Consider the following 27,051-nt stretch of genomic DNA (forward strand, 5'->3'; position numbering starts at 1 on the left):
CGCGAATTTTTCCTGTCTCTAGCCATTACTTATAAATAAGATCCGAAAATTTTGCGAATTAGTTTAGCTTTACGCTAAAATTCAAATCTTTTGTGTTTGTTCTAAGAGCGTTTGCTTTTCCTATGGTTGATTTCTTACCGAGAACCTTTTTGCTCTCGTTAATTGGCATTACCTGATCCCTTACTTCTCTCCTATAGCTGGGCGTCGTCGGCTCACGGTATCAGAGGGGCGTGTCCAAATACTGCGATCCAATCATCAACACAGGTCATGAGTACGAAGAATTGCATTCTAGCTTGCGAATTAAATAATCAGTCCCTCCACTTGCTACACAGGAGAAAAAAAATGCACATTTACAAAAAAGAAACCAGTTCCCAAAAAAATAGTTCCTAACACTACAATGAAATATATTGTAACTTTGTACAACACACTGTCAATTTTTGTATGTGTGAAATAGTTTTTTCGAGATAAAACCAAGTATTTCTAACGAAAATTGGCGCATTTTTTTAAAAATATTTAAAATTATATTTCACTCAAGCACAATCGAATATTCAACAATTTGACTTTTTTTGTTGTACATCATGCTTGTTACTATGCGTAGTTAATACTGCAAAGCTATTCAGAGAACGGTTTACAAATTAGGCTGCTTTAACTATTGGAGCTACTAGGACAATACAAAGCATAAATGCGCGGGTAAGAATCCTATCCACGTATTATTGCTAACATAATTTTTGTAGTGATTAAGTTGGTTTTTTTTTTCATGTAAGTGTACACTTTTATAGATGTCTGTAATTTTACATGAATATTTCTGTTCCGTTTACAAAATATATATGTATACAGTGTGTGTGAACGTGTGAAATTCGTGTGCCTTGCAGTGGCGGTGGTGGTGGCGTTCTTCATCTGCTGGGCGCCCTTCCACGCGCAGCGCCTCTTCGCCACGCTCAGCGCCAAAACTTCCTTCAGCCTGCCCGTCATGAAGGTCATCTACCACATCGTGACGTACGTCTCGGGCATCCTGTACTACGTCTCCACCACCATCAACCCCATCCTCTACCACATCATGTCGCTCAAGTTCCGCGAGGCGTTCAAGGTGAGCCCCTGAGCCCCGCGCAGGTACCTCGTAGTTTTGAATATATATACTGTATAGAAGTCGCCAGCCCAGGTTAAAATTTCTAATACGGTTTGAGGTAGTTGGTTAATTCACCGCCGCAATCGCCACCATCTCTAGGGCATCGACTTGTGGTGGTCCCTAGCGGACAAGTGTCGAACTCTTCAAACACCCCTTCCCCCTCCCGTTTAACGACCTTGAGCTGCAGTGAATAATAGGTGGGGGGTGCGGGGAATGACAGCGGGCGACAGTGCTGCGCTCTAACGTGTAAATAACAACTAAGACGATACAGGGCGTTACGGCAGCGCACTGCAGCAGTGAAGTTCCCAAGCTGCTCATCATACGCTTCTGAAAAACGTAGAGTAAATCCTATCCACTCGCGACTTCTATACAGTATATATATTCAAAGCTCTTAGTCCGTGTCCCTCGTGCTGCTGGAATCACGACAATTACCCCGTTGGGGAGGGAAGGGGAAGGGGTAATTTCCCCAAAAATTTCCAACCAGGAATATCAGTAGAGACGGGAAAAATTCGCGGATTATTTTCGCGATGGGCTGAAATCCAAAACACGTGTACAATTCTGCTGGTTTTGCTATATTGGCTCGAAGTTTTAACTCGAGCTCTCCGGGCCAGTGAGAGATCGTCGACCCAAAGAATCATCGAATCACAAGATACCCAGTGGAGACGCCTCGAAAGTTAGCACCCAATGAACACACACGTGTTTGCTTTGAAATAATGCAGAGGATAATGGAGGCTATCCCAGAGGTAATATTGAATCCGCGAATTTTTTTCCGGTCTCTGGATATCAGTAGGGTCATGCAGATTTCGCGAAAAGAGATACCGAGACCAGCTAAATGTCAGATCACTGTAGCGTCGTCTGTGCTTCGTGATTTGGTTGAGTTTCTTTCACGTAAACATGGCGATTGCAACAAAACCAATCACAGTGATTCAGTGGCGGAAGCAAACGCGTCCCGAGTGGCTCGGTCGAAACAAGGCAACCCGACTTCTCTCGCAGACGACCGCCGATCACAAGAGGAATAAAAACGCGCTGGTGCGGGTGCGTATACAGTGTTGCGGACTGATGGGTGTTCAGATTTATATCGCGGATAAATTCCTGCACCTGAATATCAGTAAAGATCGCAGTGTTGCCTGGAGTTGCCTGGATTCCGGGATTTGGCCCCGTCGAGAGGCGAAGATGTCGCTGACGTGTTTCCGTCGATGTTGCAGTCGCCGTAGTCAGGGTAGCAGTTGCCTGCCAGCTAATCCCTGATGGTGACGGCTGCAACGTCGACCCAAACACATCTGCTATATCTTCGCCTTCGACGCAGGCTACAACCCAGAAGCCAAGCAACTCCAAAAATAAAAAAGAAATATGTTGTAACTTTGTACAACATGTAGCTGTATTTAGAGACCGGAAAAACTCGCGTATTCATTTCACGATATGCTAGAATCCAAACAACTGTGCTTTATATTGCTTCTGTGATTGGCTTACCGTTTATCTGAAGGACCTTTAGCCAATAGGAAACCTTAAACCAAAAAAAGTATCGAATCGCAAGCGTCCCAGTTGACAAGTGTCACGAGTCAATAGCCTATGAGCAAGTGGCATTTGCCTGAGTATGTAGAGGGTTGTGGAGTCTATCATAGAGGTCATCGAAAGCGCGAATTTTTCCAGTCTCTAGCTATAGTTATTTTTTTGCACTTATGAAACGTTCGTTTTTCGAGATAACGATTGAGTATTTATCACAAAAAAATTGGCACATTTTAATAGATGTTCCATTCAAGCATGACATTTTTAAACCATTGAAAAGATAATCGAATTCAATTTTACTTTATGTTGCTGTATCGTGCTAAGTATGTGCACAGGTAATACTGGATGTATATTCAGTGAATGGTTTACAAATATATTTAACTATTGGAGGTACTGGGACAACACTAAGCCCAAATTCCCAGGTAAAAATCCTGACCCAGTATTAATGCGAACACTATTTTGTGGAGCCATAGTCGTTTTAATGTAAATGTAAAAGTTTACAAATATTTATGTAATTTTTATTTTTTTTTGTTCCATGTACAAAAAAATTATAGTTTACTTTTTGCAAATCAATGACTTTAGCTCGGAAAAGATGGAGGGTCCGACAGTATTTCCGATTAGAATTTTTTATTTTATTTCCATCGCGCCGCGGGCTTCGTGTTACTGAAATGCGAGTCAGAATTTATTTTCTTTCGAAAAAAGGTTAAAAAGGTGCATTGGTTATTTTTATATTATTATTATATGTTTTCACGCACAGTTATTTTTACAGTTGAATGTTAAATTCGAATTACACAAAGAATTCTCTCAAACATATCTATTAAAAAAAACGTGCAAGGATTTTTATTTCTCGTACGTGTAGTGCGTATGCAACAGCAAGAAACATATTATACATAATTATTAATTTCTTGTTGAGCACGGGTAAAAACCATACGTTCAAAATAACGCGATATTTTGCGATCGCGTCGCTACCTTCGCGTCGCGCCGTCGCGCTGTTGTGATTCCAGCATGGCTTGTCTCGAATTTGACAGTTCTCAAAGAGTGGTACCAGTTGTAGCCGTTTCTCAAATGTCACTTGCGAAGCAACGCGTGGTGTTTGTTCACGAACACTGCTAACGTCCTAGAGTTGTTTACGTACACCGTTGGCATATAAACAGTGTCGGAAAGAATAACTTACACCATTGGTACCACTTCTGATAATTTTTAAATTCGAGTCAAGTTACAAGACACAGACTACGTCTACTATATCGCTTTCTGCGTGTTGCAACAACAGAACGTAGTTGTGCAGTTAGGAACCAAAAAAAAAAAATAATCATGGATGTTTGTGAAAAAAAAATTAAAACTTACCAATTACTTCGGAAAGAAATCAGTATAGAAAATTACGATGCCAAATTGTGCAGCAGTGCTAGAAGTTTAAAATCTTATTCGCAAGGCTTTTTTTTTAATGGGTGTTGAACAGAAAAGTGTTTTGGTAGCTGATTGTTTATCTGCGTTCAGTTTAACTGTGATTAGAAAAAAAATTATCCAAATGCCAGAATTATAAACTGAGACAAAACATCTCTTTTAAAACTTTCTCATAGTAAAATATGAATGATATATATCTTTACGAAACCTGATATAAATCAAATTAAATCTGAATATATTAATACCCACTAAGACTCACCGTACTGTAAGTACAGAAAATGTGATCTCAACATTTGGATTTTTTTTTTTTTTTTTGCAAAATCGCCATATCATTAAAAAGTGGAGTAGTTACAGTTGGTTCACCCAAATGATGTAACATTGCAAGCTACTAATGTTACAATAAGCACTAACATAATTAGTTTATTTGGCCTCATTCAATTATTGTAGGCAGCAAGCTTTTTAAAATAGGATAAAATGACAATGAAAATGTTTTTGTTGTTACCTTAATGTGTTTATAAAGTTACTCATAATATTTATGATATTTCATACATTGACGAAAATTGTCTATGAGTATGGACATAAAATACTGTAAAAAATAATTCCCTCCTCCTTCAAAATACATGCTTGTGGTGCCCATGGTATGCCTTAAATTGAACATATCTGGAAGTCCTCCTTAAAAGTTGTTTCGGTGTATTTCCGCCGAATGGAAAATTCAACATTGTTTATGGCCTAATGCCTAACACATGTGTTGATCACGAATCACTGTCGGGTTGTTTGGTATATGTATATGGTCTTTTTATATAAATCTTTCGTTGAGGGTGATTCATTGACTCAAGAGTGCTTAAGGTAAACTATGGACCAATACTGAAGCTGCAGAAAGTTAAACGCATTTGCATATCGTGGAATTAAACCACGATTTTTTTCCGGTTTTTAGTTGTATAGGATAAGTGTTTATTGTTACTCAGCTAGTCTACTAGTTTTTACTAGAGATGCACGTGTGAAGTAATCGGACCCTCAAATTCCATCAATTCTCTAGTTCTTTATTGATTTGATATTCGAGAGAAAAGGTTTGAAGAAAAATATTGAAGGAAGTGTAGTAAATTACAAAAAAAAATCAACACTAACAACTGCAAATTTATTAGGGTTATTTGAGTTTTTGTTAATAGATATATTATTGTTCCCCAATACATTGTGGTGATTATATGTAATTATGTAAATTAAATTATGATATGTATTAACACGAGAATCTTATTTCGTGAAACTGACATTTAAAGGATCGTATATTTTAACATCATTGCACATTATTTTAATGTCGTTTCATGAGACATAGATTTGGATTCAAGGGGTACATTTTGAGGTATTGTTTGTGAGTCCAACTCGAAGTTTTAGATTCGGTGAATTTGGAATATGGCCCACCTTTACTTAATTTAAACTTTTTCCCGACAAATGAAAAATGAATTGGCATTCAGAAAGTTTGCAAATCACGATGTTAATCGATGAAGTTAATTGAAACTGGTTAAAATAAAAGTGTCATTAGTAGGTGCTTGGTTCCAGAGACGAGCTGGGAAGCTTCCGCCTCCCCCGATGAGTGGTGTTGAGCTGATGCGCACACTTTAACTTTGCGGGCGGCCGTCTATTTCCTCGCGAAGGAGCGAACAATCCATTTCCAGATGAACGGAACGGGGTGGAAATTGTTCACGCTCCTCTCCAGCAGACAATGGCGAATTCAACACACACTCTCTCTCTCTCTATTCCAACTCCGCAAGAGAAACGGCAAGCGTATTTTACCACCATCTGTGGCTCGTCACTGCAACGAATCACCACCGAGATTAACAAAAGAGTTTGAATATAGTCCTAATTGCGGAGTTTGACGACTTTCGACGCAGCGCCTTTACGACATCTTGAGCACCGAAATTGTGCGAGTTAAAACATATTTGCCGTGTCATTTGATTTTCAGAAGTTTAGCTGCGTTTTCACTAAACTTTAAAACGAAAACATTTTTGACGTGATAACGTCTTATGAATCGATGAACACCGGCTGCACCCACGAAAAAATCATGACTCATTGTCACGTTCCGCCTGAGCTGAGCGTGCAAAGAACCGGCCAACCACCGTGCGAGAAAATCTTCTATAATATCAAACACGTTAAGGTGGCCTTTTTTAAAAGCAGCAATTTATAAAATTTGATTTATTGTCCAATTTCGTCATTTCAAATTAACAATTTATTGACATTGAATTTATTTCAGTTTATTTATATAGCTAATTGTTCGTGATTATATTTAAACAAATTATTTAAATTAAATTTGAAAAACTGTAACTAATATTTGAAAATTAAAAAGTATGCAATTTTTCATCAATGTTTTCTTATGACGTTATCATGTAAAATTGTCGTCCGTAAACCGACTTTACAGACAAGCCCCTTTTCTTAATTAACGTTATTAGGTGCTTACACCTACTAGGTACTTTAACAGAGGAGATAAGCTATGAATTTAAAAGTCACCTTATTGTGATTGTTATATTGACTAATATATAAGTAAATGTGAAGTATAAATAATAACTAATTTAATGCAGGTATCCTTTGAAATTACGTTAATATATTACGTATGATACATGAAGACGCTTATACCAATAGGTCAAAGGATTCAAATGCTTAGTGCCAAGCTGACTTGTGACCATTATGCATTGACTCTAATCGCGTGATTCAGAGACCATTGTATTTTTGCAAGTCCTAACTAAACTTAATGATATGTGAATGGTTGCGTACCAAGCTACCTTCACTTATGATCAAGAATTTTCTTCGCCCAAAAATAAAAAAAACACCGATTTTTTTTTACTAATGTTTTAAGTTCTCATTTCGTTTGTTTGCTTGACTCATCAAACAGTTTTTTTATAGAACCTCTTGAAATGACCTCCAAAATTTAATAAGAATTTTAGTTATTCCGTCATGTCAAAAGATATGCAAAAATAGCGTAGATACCTATTTGACGACAGTCTTAAGTGCAAATGTATGAACACTTCAGTGACAGAGAGTTATTCGACGCACATTGAAGAACTACAAGACAATAACAAATACTTAGAAACTCATCTAACCTAATCATGTGCGACCCAGTAAGCAGTTAAAAGTGTGACATCGATTTTATTATATATATATGTTTGTGGGGTTCATCCTGGCACCATAAAATAATGCCAAATCCTTAGTTATCTAGTAATGACGTTTACACGGTGGAAAATTAGCGAAGTCTGCATAACAGTCATATAGTCATTTAAGTGTGCTTTATTTCGTTAAACGAAGTATCTACATGGGTGATCACCCAAGAGACGGTTTTTTTTTTTTTTTTAATGTTCAATTGTAAAATAATCCCTTGTCACGTAGATGTACCATCTCGAGCAAACTATACGACGCGTTCGAAGAAAGGATTGAGGTTGCGTGATGAACATTCCGAATGTTGGAGTAAGGCAAGTAGACGTTTGAGTTACTCCAACGTTCGGTTTGTCGAAAACTTGGAATTCTCCCTGAGGCTGCGCTCCGAGATAGTTCTCTCTCGCGCTCAAGGAATTTAGCTTTGAAGATCGGGCTTCGGGTCCAAGCTGCTGCGGTTACCCACACCTACCAGGGCATCAGTTTTCGAAAGTTAGAAATGGGGTCCGGGGGGGGGGGGGAGAGAGAGAAATAGGTTGCAATTCCGTTGTAAAACTCGCGACTTCATCTCCAAGTCGTTATCTTTCCCAGAAGCTCTTGCGTCGCCCGAACACTTTACCGCCGGAAGCGGAATAAGTATGTGGATATTAGAGTGACAGATAATTCATCTCGTAGGTACTTATAAATAAAATGATTTAAATTTTAACATTGTTTCACTGTATCAAATTTTTTACCATCAATATGCGTTGTCTTTAATAATAACAGTTAAAAAAACATTTAGAGGCTTTAATTAATGAGTATTACTTGGATGATTCGTAAAAGTAAAGGAATGACCGCTTCATAATTTAAATAAAATATTTTTAATACACCAAGTTTTTAAAACGGACTAAAAAGTATAAAAAAAATAATTTCTCCTAGCCCCTTACAGAGTTACAACCGCATGCATATTGTCCTTAAAATGTGTGATTGTGAAATTTTAATACCTATGAAAATACTCGTAAGATTTAAAACCAAAGAACGTGGTATTATTAAAAAACATTTATTTATTGATTATTAATGATATAAAATGTTTTATAAACCTTTTCAAGTATATATTTTTAATAAATTTAGAAAAGAGAGGTTATGTTCCCGTATATATCACTATGTCAGGTTTGCTTGTAAGCTTCCATTTTCGCTGGCAGGGAGTGTCTGTGGAAGTTTTAGTACTCACCCGGCCGTTTTCAAGAAAATTTTTGTGAGGATATGTCCTCGCATGTATTATTAATTTGCATTATTGTTAATAAAATATCATATAATTATTTAATAAATAAAATTTGTTAGTTAGGATAAATACTCCACGTGTTTATTGATTTTCATTATTAATTAAAATTTATTTCGATTATTTTACAAAATTATTTAATTAATTTTATACCGTGTTTATATTAATATCAACTACTGAGTACTAATTTATATATTTTTAATTTGTTGTATTTTAATCCTTACCGACCGTATTCATAATATCACCCCAGTCATTTTATTATATTATTTGTATTAATAATTTGCATGCTTAATTAAAGTTTTTTATTACGCCAAGTAAGTACAACTTCCAAAGCTCACTCTTTTTTTAAATTTAAAAATTATTTTCTTTCTTTTCAGTCTTGTGTGTACATTGTCATCCAGTTCTGAACTTTGTTAAAAGTTTTAAATCTCTAGCTCATCGGGAAGTTAGTTTAATATCGATTGCAAAAATTGTACCGAACAGACAAACAAACAGATAGACAAAAAAAAGGAAGTTAATAAAAACGTGCAAATACGTATAAACCACCTTATATATACGGAATTAAAATTGTGTTTTATTTAAGAAATAATCTAAATACTTGTTGGCCCAAAAAAAATTTTTTCAGATGAGGGGCATAGAAAAATAACCAGGTAAGTGCTTTCCTATTTTTTAATATAAATGTCACTTACCTGGTTTTTGTTATGAGCCCCTCAATTGTACGAGGGATATTCTTAAATTAAGGTCCGTTTGGTCATTAAAAAAATAAACATTTGAAAAAAAAAGTTTTTATTGGAAATTTTAGTTTACTACATATCTACTTCACATTTACATATAATCACCATTCAGTTCTAAATACTGTTCGCAACACTGCACCAGTTTCTTTATTCCTCTCTATTGAAGTTCGCCGCCTAGTTATGAAGCCATAGGCATCACGGCCCTCAAATACGCATTGCGTGTAGCCTAAGTACAGGCGCTTAGCAAACATCTCCGGAAAACATTTAAGCAGTCTCCGTACTCGAGTCGAAAAAAGATGGCTACCGTGTTTTGGGACGAAAAGGGTGTTAGTTTTGGTATTTCATGAATCGTGGGTCAAAAATTACAGCAAACATTATAAAATTACGATTGTCAACTGATTTAATTTCCAGGCGGCGAACTTCTATGCAGAGGAATTAAGGAAACTGCCGTAAAGTGCTTTCAACTGAGTAATGATTATGTGAAAAAGAAAAGTATGTTTTAGTAAACTAAAACTGTCAATAAAAAAACTTTTTTCGCGAGTTTATTATTTTTAATGACCAAGCCGACCTAACTTGAAGAATATTCCTCGTACAAAAATATTACATCCGAGGTCCACTTATATAAGATAAAAGCTTAATATGAAGCTGAATCTGTCCCCGCAAAAAATTGCGAACAAAATTGGCGGCAGCGGTGAATTGTGACATACATTACGACACGCGGAAGACTGGAGTTATGGTACGATTTTCGGTTGCAAAACTACACACTTAGGTCTTAATGAGACCGACACTGAAAGATTATAGTGAGCTCCGGTACCCATCTGGGTACAGAATATATGCTCATGCATGAGACAATACCTAGGTAGAGGAAGGTGTCTGTAGCGACGTGCAAGCTCTTGGATTTACTACCTTAATCTTGTGTCTTGAGACGTAACTAGAACTACATATTTTATTAGTCGCTTCAGTTGGAAACTTTTACAAGACTTCCCTAGAATTATCCCTTTCAATGTGGTTTTTATATAATTGGCCACGAAATTCCGAAAATATTGAGGTTAAAGTTGAGATTTTAACTAATTTAATTTTTAGATTTTTTGATTCTTGAGAGATCAGCCGTATCGGACTACCTAAACCGAATTGCCAATTTATCTTGCAGAGCCCCTCCTTTCTACTACGTTCTCTCTGGTCTCCATTGTGTGTATAGGTATGGATAGTAAGCTACTTTTATACCTAATTACGTTCAGTTATCAAGCGCTGTCTCGCGAAGGCATCTTATTCGCTTGTGCAGTTTGTGTTTTGACAGTGAGATGGTGCATGATAATTTTCAGAGTATATTAGTTTGGAAACAAGAGTCCATGAATAGAAAACTAATAACCTGGGTAATTAGTGAAGATAAATGTAGAATACCCACCTGATGAAACAAATAAACCTTCTGGGAACACTGCCCTGCGGTACCAAAAATTCAATCATCCTCACAGGGTAAACAAAAAACTTTTCTAATTGTAGAAAGTGCTTTTCTATGGAAAACACATTACAAGAAAGTTTCATGACTCACTAAAAAAAGTTTGAACGTTGTTTCAAAGGAAAAAAGGGCTTTATTATTACTTAAATTACTTTGTACATTTCAGGAAATGTAACTTATTTAATCGTAAATATAATTGTGCTTAAAAAAATTATTATATGCTGGATGGTATTACATGAAAAAGTAAGAATCTAGTATGTGTGTCTACAAGAATATAGCTGACACGTTTTTAAGCACTCAACAGATAATTTTATTGCTCGGTTTGAATTAGCAAGTCTTTAAAAAAATTAGTACTGACTATCAAACAGATACTCGAACAATGTTTATTTACATACTATGTTTTCCTTAAAGATTTTTTTCCAGTGGAAAGAAATAAAATGGCAAGCTCAAATAAAAAAAACTACTTGTAAATCATGTAGCGATTTTTACCAACACTCAAGTGTATAGGAAAATTCTGCTCTTAAAATGTACCTGTAAAGAATATGTACTTTAGTTGCAATTCTTTAAAGAAAAGATGTTTGAAAACATAACATTTCATAAGGTTTCTAGCTGGTTTAAAATTCCGGGGGGGGGGGAGGTATGGCTAATATATCATTGAGAAACCCCGCCTACATTTGAAATGTGTTGTAAATAAATATTCTAAAAAAAATATGTAATTTTTAAAAGGCAATATTTTTTCACGCTACTATTGAAAAGGTTGGATTAACCCATGCAGAACTCCCAATAATTAATATGTTCTTCAATATATTGTCGTATCTAAACCAGTAAGCACGTTATCTATGTATGTAGTTTATCTGTGCATCAAAATTTTATTTCAATCCGTTGAGTCCTTTTCGTATGCATACAGGCAAAAAAAAAATATTACTTACTTGAAAAGCAAGATACACAATGACCTTATGTATTTACAAATATATTCATATGCATATACATATAGAGGTATTTATGTTAATTTTTTCTGAATATAGTGGTGACACGTTTTTTTTTTTTTTTTTTTTTTTTTTTTTTAAATTAAAACAAAATATTGTACAGAATAATGCAGAACGCAATGTGATTGTTTCTTACTCCGTGAAAGTTTTAAACTGATGGTCACATGGTCACGTGCACCCAAATATTTCATCCGATGGATAAAAATGTGAGAGATATTTTCCTCTAAAATATTAACTCAAATTATTAAGCAGGGACTTTTTTTCTTGATGTTAGTAATTGATTGGTAGACCGTTTACGCTTTTGACTGCTCACTGCTTGTGTGAGAGTTTTTGATCTTGTTTTTTTATTAGATAATACGTAACTTAATTGTAAATTCACTACCACTAATATAAGTTTTATCGAACTAACTCAGTCGCGTACATTACTAAGAAGTATTCAAGTACGGCTTTTTGAATAAGAGTATAAAACATGACAGTGGTGGTTAAAGTTTTCTTATCCTTAAAGCTGTTTTGTAAACTTTTGACTGAAATAAATGTAAATTCTGTTATGACAAATTTTATTTGAAGCAATTAGCTAGGCGTATGATTACCTATTTCAACAGTTGCCTTAATTCGGGTGGGAGTCAGTAGGTATGATATTTCGTGATTCGTTTTCTTCTCCTTAACGTGTGACACAATAATTACAATTTGTGGTGACATAATTCCAAACTACTAGTTGCAATTTTTAAATCAGTCGTGCATTATTTACTTGACGCAATAGGTACTTGACGAATGAATTGGAATTTCATTCCTGTTGGAATTAAGGACTTATGTAGTTGCTCAAATCTCACTTGTGTTACACAAAATCGTGTATTTTAATGACTTGGAGTTTTGAAAATGTGTTCAAACGGTTATTAAAAAACCGAAATACAAAGCTTTCAGAAATATAGGCGAACTGTATTTTCAAAAAGCTACTTTTTATGTCCGAAACCCTGAGAAAGATATATTGTAGTTTAAATGGAAGCTAAAATATTTGAGTTCAAAGCTTATTTTGCTAACCATTTCGTGGCGTTTTGAATGCCAATGATTTTGTAAGTCATGTTAAAACATTTAATCATTTAAATTTTGCCACCTTAACTCTTTAACACATCTAACATGACTCTATATAGCAATCTCATAACCTAAACGATGATAGAAAATATATTTTGAAATTTCAAAACCTTACTCTATAGTAAGGTTTGACATACATGATACATATTTTTAGAGCGTGTTCCTTAATTTGTTGAAAATTTATATTGGATTTTGTGGAAAAAAAAATTAAATTGATATATGAACTCATCAAGTATTTACTTTAACTCAATTTTTGTTGAAGTCTATATAATTTTCGTATACCTTAAGTTATGCCTGCTGCCAAAATAAAGATGTAATTTCATCCGTGACAAGAAATTACACTTGGCCTATCACAAAATTATTGAAAATATCTAACAAAACATCTGGTATAAATATTGCTTAATCTGTGAGAGACTATGACATGAACTTCTGACCTACATCAATTTCTAAATTAGTACATTCTGATTTGTGTATGCTATATATTATACCTCAATAGTTACTGTCCCAAATTTGATCTGTCATGACCATGTTTGGATATAGACGGATTTTCCTCGATTTTCATCCGACACCGTGACCTACTTGACTGTTTGCGTGTTTTTCGCGATGCAGTCGAACGCGTAATTACAGGAATGCAAATGTCAGGGAGGATCATCCGTTCAAAAAACCAACTTAATTGCTTTATTGGTAATCTAATAAGCTATTAGGGAATAATTTCAATACATCAACAGCAAGACTGGCGTACGCCTATTTAAAGATGCTGTTTCAGCTGTCACCGTGTTGTAACTAAAACATTTTTTTCGGTTAATTATCTTCTACAGTGTTACTGGCAGCACATATTACAAACTAAGCACCCATTTAACTCTATTATGTTTTCTGTTCGGTTATTTTTAGCTATCATAATACAAAAAAATTAGCATTTTCCAAGGAATTGGTGGTGCCACGAAATAATGACGTTTACTTGTTTAGTAATTGTTAGAGCAATTAAAATATACCGAGGATACATTTTACATGGGACATTAAAACAGGATATAGCCTTCTTAACATTTTAAAATTTTTAGGACGCTGAAGGACATTTTATAGTGAAATAATTTATTTTAAAAATCTCATTTGCAGCAAGAAATATCACTATTAAAACGATTTTTTTAATTATTTTTTAAACACGTATACGAACGCTAGGTCGTTCTTCACAAGCCGTAAAGTACCGTGCGGTTAATAATTCAACTTACTGAGGGGGTTTATAAACAGGCAAGTTTCCCTAAGAGAAATATAAACATTGCACTGAAATAGACATTACAAGGTATTTTTGAGCGTTAAATATTTACATTTAGAATACATTCTATCCTGATATTTTTCCACATTTTTGTGAAGCAAATAGTTATTTTTCAAAAATTAAACATAGTCTTAGTAAAATTTTCATTTCTTTTTGTAATATATTAATCGGTTTATACATAAAATATAATTAACAAAACATTACCTTTTTTTAAAAAAAAGAATGATTAAGTTTCACATAATGTGGATAAAAGATACCCTATTAATAGCATTTTTTAGATATTTAGTTTTGGCCATAGGAATACAAAAATGCTATTATGTATTGCGTGAATAAAACGTGAAAGTTTTTGAAAATCTGACATAAACAATTTTCTTTGATGTTAAAATTAATAGTGTATTTTAGATAGCATGTTGGACCATCTCGACATGCCTCCCTTGTTTGTGGCATATGAACCAACTGGAACAAGTCTGATAACATTTCATCTCAAGGAGAACAAGTAGCGCAGGTTAGGCCTTGTAACCTACAAAAATCATTTTCATTAAATATATATTGATAGCTCTAAGTGATGACTTTCATCTGTGGCATTTAAATAAATTACATGTGATTTTATTTGATTTTAGTCTATTTATCAGTTGTACAGTGATTTGCTGGAAAAGTGGTTGAACGCTGCACAAACTTTAATGGGCTGAAAATCGGCCGGCGGGCAATTGTTTATCACCACTACCTACTCTAAGAGGTATATTTTACCTATATCATTTATAAATCCGTTAAATTTATGAAATTTATGAAGGTTCCTAGATAATTTTAGGTGACCAGGGAAAAAGAATATACAAGTTTTGACTTGGACCTACGTTTTTTACTTACAAAGGTAGGAAAATTATGATTTAATATCTTTAAATTCAGTGTTATATCGTAAAAACTGTTTTCTGCTAATTTACATTTACTTCGACCACATGAACAGAGTCTTAATATAAGCAGAATGGTAATTTTAGCCCAAATTTGGCTGTGCCTTATAATATTTTTTATTCAGGCTAGATTTATCATAAGGGTGCTTCGTTGGTAAAAGATTAATTTTTCACATTGTGGAGTAATTCTAAGTAAGGTAGTTAACTAGACCACATTATAATCAAAAGCCAATGAGGATAAAGGCACTGTGGTCTCCTGATTATTCTAAAACAGAGCGTTAGCTAAGAGGATCAAACAAGTCTCCATTAGGATAACAAAAATAAAATGTAATTCAGTTAATGTGTAACCACGATTAAATATTATATGCACTGGTATCGTAAAAGCAATGGTAGGCTACACAGAAAAACTTTTTTATACATTTACAAAAGATTCCTTTGAAACCAGTATCCAAGAAATAGTCTATAATACTGCAAGAAAGGTATTGTAACTTTTTACAAAACATGGCTATTGTTATTTTTGTATATATAAAACTCGTTTTTGTGGTAATACTGAATATATCTTACGAAAATTGAGAGATTGTTATTTTTAATTGTTTAATTCAAGCATCTTTTTTAAAACCATGGAAAGTATAATCGAACATTTGATAATTGTACTTAATTTGGTTTTATGATGCTTATTAATGTGCGTATTTAATACTGGAAAGCTATCCAGGAAACGGTTTACAAATAACTTCAACTATTGGAGGTACTGGGACAACACAAAGCATAAATGTCCGGATAAGAATACGGACCCAGTAAAACTGCAAACATATTTTTGTAGTGATACAGTTGTGTTCATGTAAATTTACATACTTAAAAGTATCTGTATTTTCAAATTAATTTTTTATTTACCATTTACAAAAATAAATTACATTAAATACTAGACTCAGTCCCTCTTGTTTTACTTTCACGTGATAAAAAAAAAATTAACATTTGTAACTACAGATTGAAAAAATTGTGTACATGCTCGTTGAAGCTGCTGTGACTATTGCGTTTGTGTTACAAATTATTCTGATGAAAAAAAAATTCAAAATGATTTAATGTTCTTATGATAATAACAATGGCACTTGCACCAATTGTTATGAGGTAAATTTAGAATTGTTAATTGTGTTTCATCTTCATTGGCCCAACGCTTGTCAGTGAAATGTGTTTGGAAGAAGGTAAATCAATTTTAAAATATTCCTGAATAACAAGAAATTATTAAAGATAAACAATATTTTCTAGTAAATGTAAATGGAATCAGGAATACCAAATAAATATAATTTGTAATTTCAAAGTTAACTAGATAAAAGAAAAATTTTCCACGAAGCCACGTGTAAAAATATATATATTTGCTACGGTAAAGTCGTAAAAATAAATGTAATTAAATATTATTTTTAAATGTTAATTATCAACAGAGTTGCTTGCTAGTTACGTTATTTTATCTGGCTTTATATATTTTTATTCTTGGATGAACACTCGACCGTCAGTGAGTAGGCTACTGTACATGTACTGACTACAAGCAGTGCCATGTATGGACACATCGCGTTATTCCCATCAGCAGTTGAAACATTTTTTTTAATAGCATTTCGCATAAAATGCACACATTGAACTGTTTGAAAAGCAACGGTAGGTAGAAGTGAAATACATTTTGTACCATGAAGAGTTTTTGGAAATTTAATTTTGCACAAAAAATACATTATTTAATTTTGAATACAAAAGAAAAACTGTTTGTAGTGGATTGTCATGACCCGACAAGAGCTATTTTCAACAAAAAAAAAATCGGTATTGGAAAACACGTTTGAAATAAAAACGACTCGCCCATTGGTATACTGTCAATGTGCGCACAATCGTTAATGGGATTTCGGATTCGCGCAAGCCAGTGAAAAAAGTCCAAGACCAGTTATAACCTTCGAGTTATCACCTACTCGTGAGTGAGGTGTTGACACTGGCACCAGAATCATGCAATGTTTCAGCGCTGACTGTGGTTAACACGGCACTAGCTTCGCCCTAGGGGGTGAATTAAAAGTCCGGGCTATTTGCTTGGTAGTTTACCTTATGGTTTATTGGCATCCCTAAAACTTTACACATCTATTTGTGTAACACAAATTAAGTGAGAATTGAGCAACTACGTGAGTTTTTAATTCTAAAAGGAATTCCATTTTAAGGCTTTTGTCAAGTTACTTCACTTTAAGTTCTCTATGACTAATAGAAGTCTTTTTATTTTTCGAATTTACTCAGTCGTGTACATTATTAAGGAGTATCCAAGTACGTAAGTTTGAATAAAAATATATAACACACGTCATCGGTGGTTAGAGTTTGCTCTCTCTTAAAGCTTTTTATGTAAACTTTTGACTGAAAGAAATGCAAATTATATTAGAAAACATTTTAATTAAAGCAAGAAGAAAGGCTTTCAGGTGCTTAAAAATTAATTTTTGCAAAATAGGCAAACCGGAACCAAAAAAATCAACGATGGTTTTGATAAATTACCTTAAGCATTTTTCTTAATTAACCGGTTTAATTTTCGGGTTGATTTTATAAATACTTACGGCGGCAGTAAAATCTTTGAAATTTTTTTCCTAATACGATATCACGAATTCTTATAGGTATTGACCAGAAATTAAAGCTAGATGCTTATAACAATTAGATTTTCCTATTTACATTAATTTACACATTCTCACAGCACACAGACAAACAAAGAAAATGAAAATGAAATAAGCCGGCGTGGTACACTGTGGCCATCCCTGCAGTCTTTTCTGCGTTCCAGAACTGACTCTTAAAGGTAGAGTCGAGTATGATGGATCAAACCTCAATCTCACACGCCATGTCAATTTTTTTTTCAATTTCTCGTCATTACCAATGTCGAAAAAAAGTGGGTTGTCTGTAACGTCGGTTTACGGACGATAATTTTACGTGATAACGTCGTAAGAAAACATTGATGAAAAATGCATACTTTTTAATTTTCAAATTTTATTTACAGTTTTTGCAAATTTAGTTTGAATAATTTGTTTAAATATAATCACGAACAATTAGTTAAAAAGCCCGCCTTAACCTGTTTGATATTATAGAAGATTTTCTCGCACAGTGGTTGGCCGGTTCTTGCACGCTCGACCCAGGTGGAACGTGACAATGAGTCATGCTTTTTCGTGCGTGCAGCTGGCGTTCATCGATTTATAAAACGTTATCACGTCAAAAAAAAAATCTTTTTAAATAATGTTTACACGATCTTTCCCTTGCATTTGTCAAAGAACATAAAAAATGCAACGGAAGTACCGTGTTTAAATTGTATAAATACTCATTTAATTTATAGTCATGACGAGAAAAAATCCATGTTTGTAAAACCAAGGCTTAAAACCTTAGTAGCACGCGGTTAGCTGGAATTTTGAACTGCTTCACAGGAATACACAGAAAAAAAAAACTTCTATATTTTTGCAGAAGATTCCTTTGGAATACCGTTGGCAAGAAATAGTTTTGCAATACTACAAGAAATGTATTGTAACTTTGCCTACTATGGTTATTTTTGCTTACATGAAATACAATTTATTTGAGATAATACTGAATATTTCTTACGAAGAGTGGCATATTATTTGATATATTAGTTAATGTTTCATTCCAGCACATTTGTTTAAACAATGTAAAATATAATATATTCATTATTTTGTTTTATCATGCTTATTAATGTGTGCAGTTAATACTAGAAAGCTATTAATGGAATGGTTTACAAATAATTTCAAATATTGTAGGTACTGGGACAACACAAAGCATAAATGTCCGGGTAAGAATCCGAACCCAGTATTACTGCGAACACTATTTTGTAGTGGTACAGCTGTTTTCATGTAAATGTTCAAAATTTACAAACATCAGTATTTTTACATGAATAGTTTTGTTTCATTTGCAAAAAAAAATGCATGGTATATTTAACTCAACTACTGGTCACGCATATTTCTCATCCACACTATACAGTTTATAGAAGTAATTCCGAATGTCATAGCTTTACACTTGCTTGTTATTGGCTGTTTTAACGTCAAAAATTATTTTGTTAAAGGAGGTCGAACTCGAGTCTTCTAGTATTATAAAAATCAAAAGTTAAATAAAATAAGCAATACCTATATGTTTTTGCAAGTGAATACAATACAATGTATTCATTCAATATAGTATTAAAAAGCCATCCCAATATAATACTGAAACATAAATATTGCAGACGATTCTCGTGTATTCTGACAGGCACTTTCTAGTAAATTAAGTAAACGTTTTTAAATAGGGCTACCTAAACTTATTCACTTAAACTAGTTTAGCTCTGTCACCTTACCGTGCTCTTAAATTAGAGATTATATGGTTTTTTTTAACTATAATTAAGTGAACTGAATTCATTGCTTGAAAAAAAATTTAAATAATTAATGCAACCCTCAACATTTTTCAGTTCCGTGTTTATAAATTTTCATTGTGTGTTTGTTCACTCGTTTGAATATCTTCATAACATACAAAATCACTGATAAGAATATGTTCACTAAAATAAAATTTGTAATACCTTCGATTTAACAAACATTAAAAGCATCACTTCACCATTGATAATGTATATTTTATGAAAATTACTTTTCCACTATCGCTTTTTTTTTTTACTATTTTATTAGTAGCCCTGAGAATTTAATTAGGTTAATTGGTTTAAAAAATGTTATTTATTTATTTCGAATTTTACGTCCATATTGTTGTTAGTCTAAAGTATCTATAACAACTAACATTGGTAGTGACTGGTTGATTAAAACCTTACACAGGTCTTCAGTTAAACAGCGAAACCCTTAAATTTTTATGAATTTATTTTAATCGTTCTTTTTAATTCTACATAAGAATAACATAAATTGTTTGAATATTTGAACCGGATACCCAGCTTAAACTTGACTAGTTTAATATACATCTGGTGATTTATTTTATTCAAGGTATATAAAAAATAGCCTGTATTGTTTGTCATAAAATTGTGTTTGCACTTGTTTTCTTTACCACACTTTCCCCAGTAACTTAAAAAAAAAAGAAGAGTTTTTCGATGAAGGAAAATACACAAAATCGTCATATATATTTTATTAGAAACTTTTAATACACGTTCTATATTAACTAAACATACTTTTTAGGATTTCTTAGGAAATTATTTTTTAAAAAATTAAAATATTTACCTTTCTAATTTTAGAGAAATATTTACTTTCTGGAATAATCAAATTTGTAAAAAAAGAAATTGTCAGTCATTCTTTTGGAAATAAATAAATAATATTTATTTGTATAAATACTTCTCCTTCCCAGATACCATTCTAAGCCCATTCCTAATTCTTGGAAAACTGAACCCATAATAATCTTTGGTTCAGCTATTGAACAGCGCAGTTTGAGTATTCCAAGCGACTGTCATATGTAAAAATAATTACATTTTCTCTCGGTTGAAAAAAATTGTAAAGATGTTATGGTGAAATGCGTATGTAGGCTATTCCCGTTTTTAATTTGTTTTCCATGTCTCTTCTTTTACCTCTCATTCGCCTTTCACTGCAGAACACGACTCCGAGTGAAAGTGTTAAACAAAATATTTTCCAGAAGCGGCATCCAGTCGAGTTGTAGGTGCGTTACTCAATTTTGGGTTTATGAAAATATTAGTTAACCATGGTAACAACAAGTAAAACGATGTATTAAATTACGAATTAAAAAACCTAGAAAATTAAGTAGGCCTACGTCTTTCTAAATTTTATGAAAGCAATATATTTTACTGACATTTCTGGAAATATTCCCCATGTATACCTAAGGCGCATATTGTATTAAAGCATTTTTGCTGAAGAAATTTTATCACAGTCAAAGTAATGAAGTAAATTTTTAAGAGTAAGTATTAGTTTAGGGGAATACAGAAGAGTTGTGATTTAAATCAAAAAGTATTTAAGTTTGATAATTTCTTACATCGGATTGTTCAGCTAATCACCTATTAGTGTTATATAATTTAAAATGTAAAAAATTGTCAAATATTTATAAAATATTTTGCATAAACTCTCGGAAGCTTTTAATTTAAGGCATAATACTGGCATCGTAATTTGGCCTTAACCTACAGTAACCGGTAAACATGTGATTAGTACGTAGGGCCTAACCCTAAATTTATTATTATAATACTACCAAAAATTTCATATTCATAATATATATTTGAGCTTCGTACTGTAAATTTAAAACAATTAAGATTACTCCATTTAAGTCAAATTTTACTATAAATTTTCAAGCTCGATGTAATAGGAACAGTGATTTTTTTTTATAATCTTATATTTTACTCCTTTATACATATTTATTTGTTGCCTAACGATTCATGGAATAACAGACCAAATTATACTTGGAAATAAGTTTTTCTCATAACGACATTGCAGAATGTTTTTTTAACAACTTCAAACACGTTTGAAATGCACGTTATGAGAAGTTGATTATTTTTTTAGGTACATATTATAAGTTGGGTGTCCAAAATAGGCGCTCAGTTGCTGCCTGCAGTGGTCAAAATTTTAATGAAGTACCTACAGAAATGTATCTATTATTATTTACATGCAGCATGACGTCCTTTAATTATTCGATTTAACGTTTTTCTTCATTCACAGGAAAGTATACCGAACATCGTTTGATCAACTTATAGTAGACCAACAGTAATATTTCCAAAATTCATTAACAAATTTGATCAAAAACGCGAATAGTTATCATTCTGCAAAATTATCCTAACTCTTACAACAAGCACACTGTCAAATTTGTTTTTTCTTCTAAATGGAACATAATTATTCATGTAATGTTACATATTTTTGTAAATTCAAATTAAAACAACAGTATCAATACAAATATAGTGTTCGCAGAAATACTGGGTTTGGATTATTACCAGAAAATTTATGTTTTTTGACGTGAATACATCTTTGAAATTGCTTCTATAGTGGGAGGAAATTCAAAAAACGAATGATAACATTATCTGGGGATACAGTTTGGTGTTACAGCTACATATCGATCATCTCCATCCAAAACTTAATTACACCACTGGATAGCTGTTTTCTGGTATATTTTACGTGGCACGGTTTTGCGCAGAGGTTTAGGGTTACGGGACCGCTAATATTGTAGTGGACTCCGAACCACTCAGGTGCTCGTAAGTGTGAGTCACGTCCGCTGTTGGCATGGAACCCATGACCCTCGCAACATGAGCGGGACGCACATGTGAGAAAAAAAAACCAGAGAAACTCTTTCTCGTGTTAGTATAGACACTTTCACTTGGACATTAAAATTTTTATTTCTCGTTGGTCTATTCCAGTTTTGAAGTGACTCTTATTGCAGCCGGTACACTCGTAAAAATTACAGTGAATTTGCGGTCTTTACGAACAAGAACTTAACTCAAACTAAGAGTTCTTCGTAATTTCAGATAACTGGATGTTCGTGGAACCTACGCCTAATATCAACTTCCTTATTCTGTTCTTCGGTAAAAAAAAAAAAAAAAAACCCGCACACGCATGTTTTTGAATGAGTATTAACCAGTTTTTAAACCAAGAATAGTCTTTTAGACTCTTTTTCAATGTAAGTGAATTTTGTACGCGTAAATTTACGAATATATCGATAAATTTATGAAGCTCCCTGGATTATTTGTGACCAGCGTTCTTCCCAAATGTAAGGTGAAATTTTTGAACAGTGTAGGGAAAGACGGGGCATTTGAGTAATCAGAGCGCCACTAAAAGGGTAATAATGAGCAAACAAATTAGTGAGCAATAAAACTAAAAAAACAGGTTTATTTCCGTCGCCATGTATGTTACGATTGTGAACCTACAGTGTGAATCTTAATCACATATTTCATTAGCAATCAAATCACCGAAAACACTACAGCAGCAGCGCTCAACGGCATGTTGTCATTATATCGTACTGGTTTAATGGCACACTAGCATACTCGTGCACTTTTACCTACACAGAAGTACAATTTTGTACTTTTACAAAAAATTCCTTTGGAAACCAGTTGCCAAGATAGAGTTTGTAATACTACAAGAATGTTATTGTAATTTTTACAACAGATGGCTATGGTTATTTTTTGAGTATATGAAATTATTTTTTCGAAAAAAATTCTGAGTAATTTTTTTACCAAAATTGGAGCATAATTTATTTTTTAACTGATGTTTCATTCAAGCATAATTTTTTAAAACAATCAATAAGATAATCTAATAGTCAATAATTGGAAATTATTTGATTTTATTATTCTTAATGCGCCCATTTAATACTGAAAAGTTATTCAGGAAACGTTTAAACAAATTACTTTTAACTATTGGAGGTACTGGAACACAAAGCATAAATGCCCGGGTAATAATCCGAAACCAGTTATACTGGGAACCCTATTTTGTAGTTTTACAGTTGTTCTCACATAAATGAACAAATTTACAAAATATGTAATTTTACATGAACGTTTCTGTACCATTTAAAAACAACAGTGTATCCATGCGCTGTTTTGTACTTGCCTTATTGCATACTTACGCACTTGCATAATTGTTAATTCGCATACTAGCTCACACTCAGCTTCCGAAATCGAATTTTTGCACACATACTTATACACTAGCATACCTGCGTATACTCACCTGTACTCTTTTATACTTGTACACTTGTACACATTTACACGAAATTTCTATCCCTATATATATTATGTTTCATTTAAAATAGGTGTGGTGGCCATGCAACATTTTTTATTTATTTTTTTAAGCTGAAAACAAATAAATTATAATTTTTAAACAGTTATTCTAAATAATATTATTATTTTTTGGTGGTAATACAGTCATTTTATAGTTTCGCATGAAAAATATTTTAATTTCCTTATAAATAACATTTTAAAGTTCAAACATATTCCACACTTCAGCGGACGGAAATGTAATTTGGTAATTTGGAAACAAAGTGGTATTTTCAAAGGCGTGCAATTACACAATAAACAAACTACATGGTTATAAATAGGTTATTTTAGAAAACAACTGCGTTTTATGTCGGTCAGCACCGCACCCAGTAATAACATCTGGCCAAAAAAACCAGCAATCAACAGACCGGATAGTTGTACAAGCTATCTAACCTCACACTTGATGAGATCACAGAAAAAAATCCTCTTTTATGTTCTCTTCCAACTAACAAAAACACACGGTGACCATCCCTGCTTTTAATGTATGTGGTTTGGATGCCGTTTTAGGTATTCCCCCTGTTCCCACGTGTTCCTTCATCACCCTCACACTACTGCCATATCCGTTTACACAAATTGGAAAATTAATTTGAATTCTAGCGTGATAGAAGTTAATCTGATTTTATTTTTAATTTAAAAATTATGCTTTAAAACGTTATACGACTTTGATTTTTAAAAACATAACCTCACAGAATTTTTAGAACCCCATGGCTACAGACCCTGAACTAAAAATCCCATCATATCATTAGGTGTGATCCGAATTTCTATTTTTTTGGAGGGAGGATGGCTCAGAACCGAAGAATGCCATTGTGAGAGTGCAGAATGTAAAAAAAAAAAAATTATAATCATGATAATTGCCATGGCGTGACTGCGGGTAACATCATTTATAAATCTGGAATGATTACGAATTTCAATCTCCTCCGGTTTGGCAGGGAGATTTATGGCACATTGATTGTTTATTATATTTAATGACACTCTGAATCATTCTAAATCATAAATTAGCCTAATTAATTAGTGAAATTTTAATAACTGAAAATTCAGCTTGCAAGCTGTTGCTGACTAGCGTATCAGCGAAATTAACCAGAAATACGTGCTCAACGAAGGGGAAAAAATATCTAATTCAGTGGCAATACTGATAAACAGTGAACTGCTGTTAACTGAAATAAATTAATTATATCATTTCTTAAAGATTATTATTGAAATTTCAATGGTTGAGAGCAGATATGATTGCGACATTGTTTCATGCAGACCCCTTAAGGAATTTTTAAACAAAGAAATTTTTTTGCGTACTGTCATTTATTAACAGCTTTTTATTTTCTCATGAAAGTAGGATGAGTTATCAGAAATAACGCTATGAAACCATGATATTGTCTCAAAAATTAAAATATATATAATTTATTATAATTTTGCACAAAATGTATAGTTTCGTTGTTTGTCTTCTTAGTTTTGATATATTTTGTTTTTGTAAATATTATTGTTATTTCTTCATTACATGCCACATATTGCGTTAGATCGTTTTCTCAACAGAATAATACTACATTAAAAGTTGTTATAAGACAAATTAATGTTATTTAATGCGTGTCTGGCCTTCGAATTAGTTTAAATAAATATAATACATATATATCCATCGCATCAGGTTGGTTTCATATATGATATCTGGCTTTGAAAAGAGTGAAGTTGGCCGTCACTAATTTGGAGCAATTTTAAAGGGTTCAATGTGCCCCCTGCCCCCTCCAAACAGGGAATTAAGGAGCCCCTATGTTTGGGGGCCAACTTGAGCTTGCAAAATTGTACCTTTGTAACGGTGTAGCCTACATAAGCTTTTTTTTTTGTATTTTATGTTCTTGTTCTTGTTTATCTATTATTTTAATTTTATATTTATATTGTGTACATTTTCTCTGTAAGAAATCAGACCACTATTTAAGAGAACATATTTAAAAATAATTAATGTATTAAGAATGTTCTTAGTTTAGTCTTTTATTTTGAAGTGTTTACTTCTTTGTTTTTCTATTTAATGTTTATATGTTTATGTGTAGTATTCTTTTCTAATCTGTGGTCAAGTGTAAGAAAGGGGTGTGACTTAGCCGGATGTAGATATACGAGGAATGAGTGGATAGATGCGGGCCCCGGTCGCCACGCCACGCCCGTGCTTGCAGGCCGGGGTACTGGCGGGCGGGCTGGCCCGTGCTTGCAGGCCGGGGTACTGGCGGGCGGGCTGGCCCGTGCTTGCAGGCCGGGGTACTGGCGGGCGGGCTGGCCCGTGCTTGCAGGCCGGGGTACTGGCGGGCGGGCTGGCCCGTGCTTGCAGGCCGGGGTACTGGCGGGCGGGCTGGCCCGTGCTTGCAGGCCGGGGTACTGGCGGGCGGGCTGGCCCGTGCTTGCAGGCCGGGGTACTGGCGGGCGGGCTGGCCCGTGCTTGCAGGCCGGGGTACTGGCGGGTGGGCTGGCCCGTGCTTGCAGGCCGGGGTACTGGCGGGCGGGCTAGCCCGTGCTTGCAGGCCGGGGTACTGGCGGGCGCAAGGCAGCCGTGACACAGCTGCAGACCTTCTTTTTCAGGACACGCTGGCCCGCTGCTGCGGCGTGAGGGCGCGCCGCCGCCGCCGCTCCTACTCCGTGCTGTCGCGCTCCGCCCACCAGCGCTGCCTCCCCGCCGCCTGCGCCGCCCCCAGCGGCCAGGAGAGCACCGACTACTCGGGCAACTCGGTGCGCGAGGAGTACCTCGCCACGGCCGTCACCACCTCCGGGGGCGGCAGGACGGGCCGCTCCGCCGGGGGCGGCTCCGTGCGCACGGACAGCGTCGAGTTCCGCCGCTGCTACTCCGTGGTGGTGGCGGTGGCGGCGGCGCAGGGGGCGGAGGTGCGCGCCGGCGCGCTGCCGCCCTACGACCGCCAGGACACGCAGTCCAGCCAGAAGGCGCTGCTGTCCTCGCGCCGCCGGCGGCGACGGGGCGACGGCGACGGGGCCTCGCTGTTGTGGAAGGTTCTGGGCTGCGTGTCGCGGCCCGGCGACCCCGCCTCCAGGAGGTCGGCCACGGCCTCCCTGGCCTACGCCCCCGCCGCCGCCGCCGCCGCACCCGGAGGAGGAGGAGGGGAGAGCTTCAACCTGCTGCCCGTGGTGATGTGCCACAGCGCGAGCGACCACAACGTCGCGACCAGCAACAACAGCAACAACGTGAGCAACAGCAGCCTGCGGGACGTGGAGCGCGGCGCCCTGGAGGACGAGCTCACCACCTACATGGAGGAGCTGCACCGCCGACAGAGGTGCTGAGCACCTGGGGCTCTGCGCTCCGTCAAGAGTCGCTCAAGACCAAGCACTCTGCAGCCTGTCAGGGACCCTGAATACCAAGCACTGTACAACTCGTCAGGAACACTGAAGACCAAGCACTCTGCAGCCTGTCAGGAACGCTAAAGACCAAGTACTGTGCAACTTGTCAGGAACGCTAAAGACCAAGCACTGTACAACTTGTCAGGAACGCTAAAGACCAAGCACTGTG

General features: G+C 35.1%; 1 protein-coding gene across 1 annotated transcript in view; it reads left to right on the plus strand.

Annotated features, from left to right (window-relative positions):
- LOC134542896 (pyrokinin-1 receptor-like) overlaps positions 1 to 26,825 on the plus strand; it is a 353,606-nt gene extending 326,781 nt beyond the window's left edge. Inside the window, exons 2-3 of the mRNA XM_063387481.1 lie at positions 873 to 1,087; positions 26,115 to 26,825. Of these exons, the coding sequence (XP_063243551.1) occupies positions 873 to 1,087; positions 26,115 to 26,825 (926 nt within the window). The remainder of the gene's footprint in view (positions 1 to 872; positions 1,088 to 26,114) is intronic.
- Positions 26,826 to 27,051: the final 226 nt, after the last annotated feature.

The sequence above is a fragment of the Bacillus rossius genome (assembly GCF_032445375.1).
Source record: "Bacillus rossius redtenbacheri isolate Brsri chromosome 9 unlocalized genomic scaffold, Brsri_v3 Brsri_v3_scf9_2, whole genome shotgun sequence".
NCBI lineage: Eukaryota > Metazoa > Arthropoda > Insecta > Phasmatodea > Bacillidae > Bacillus > Bacillus rossius.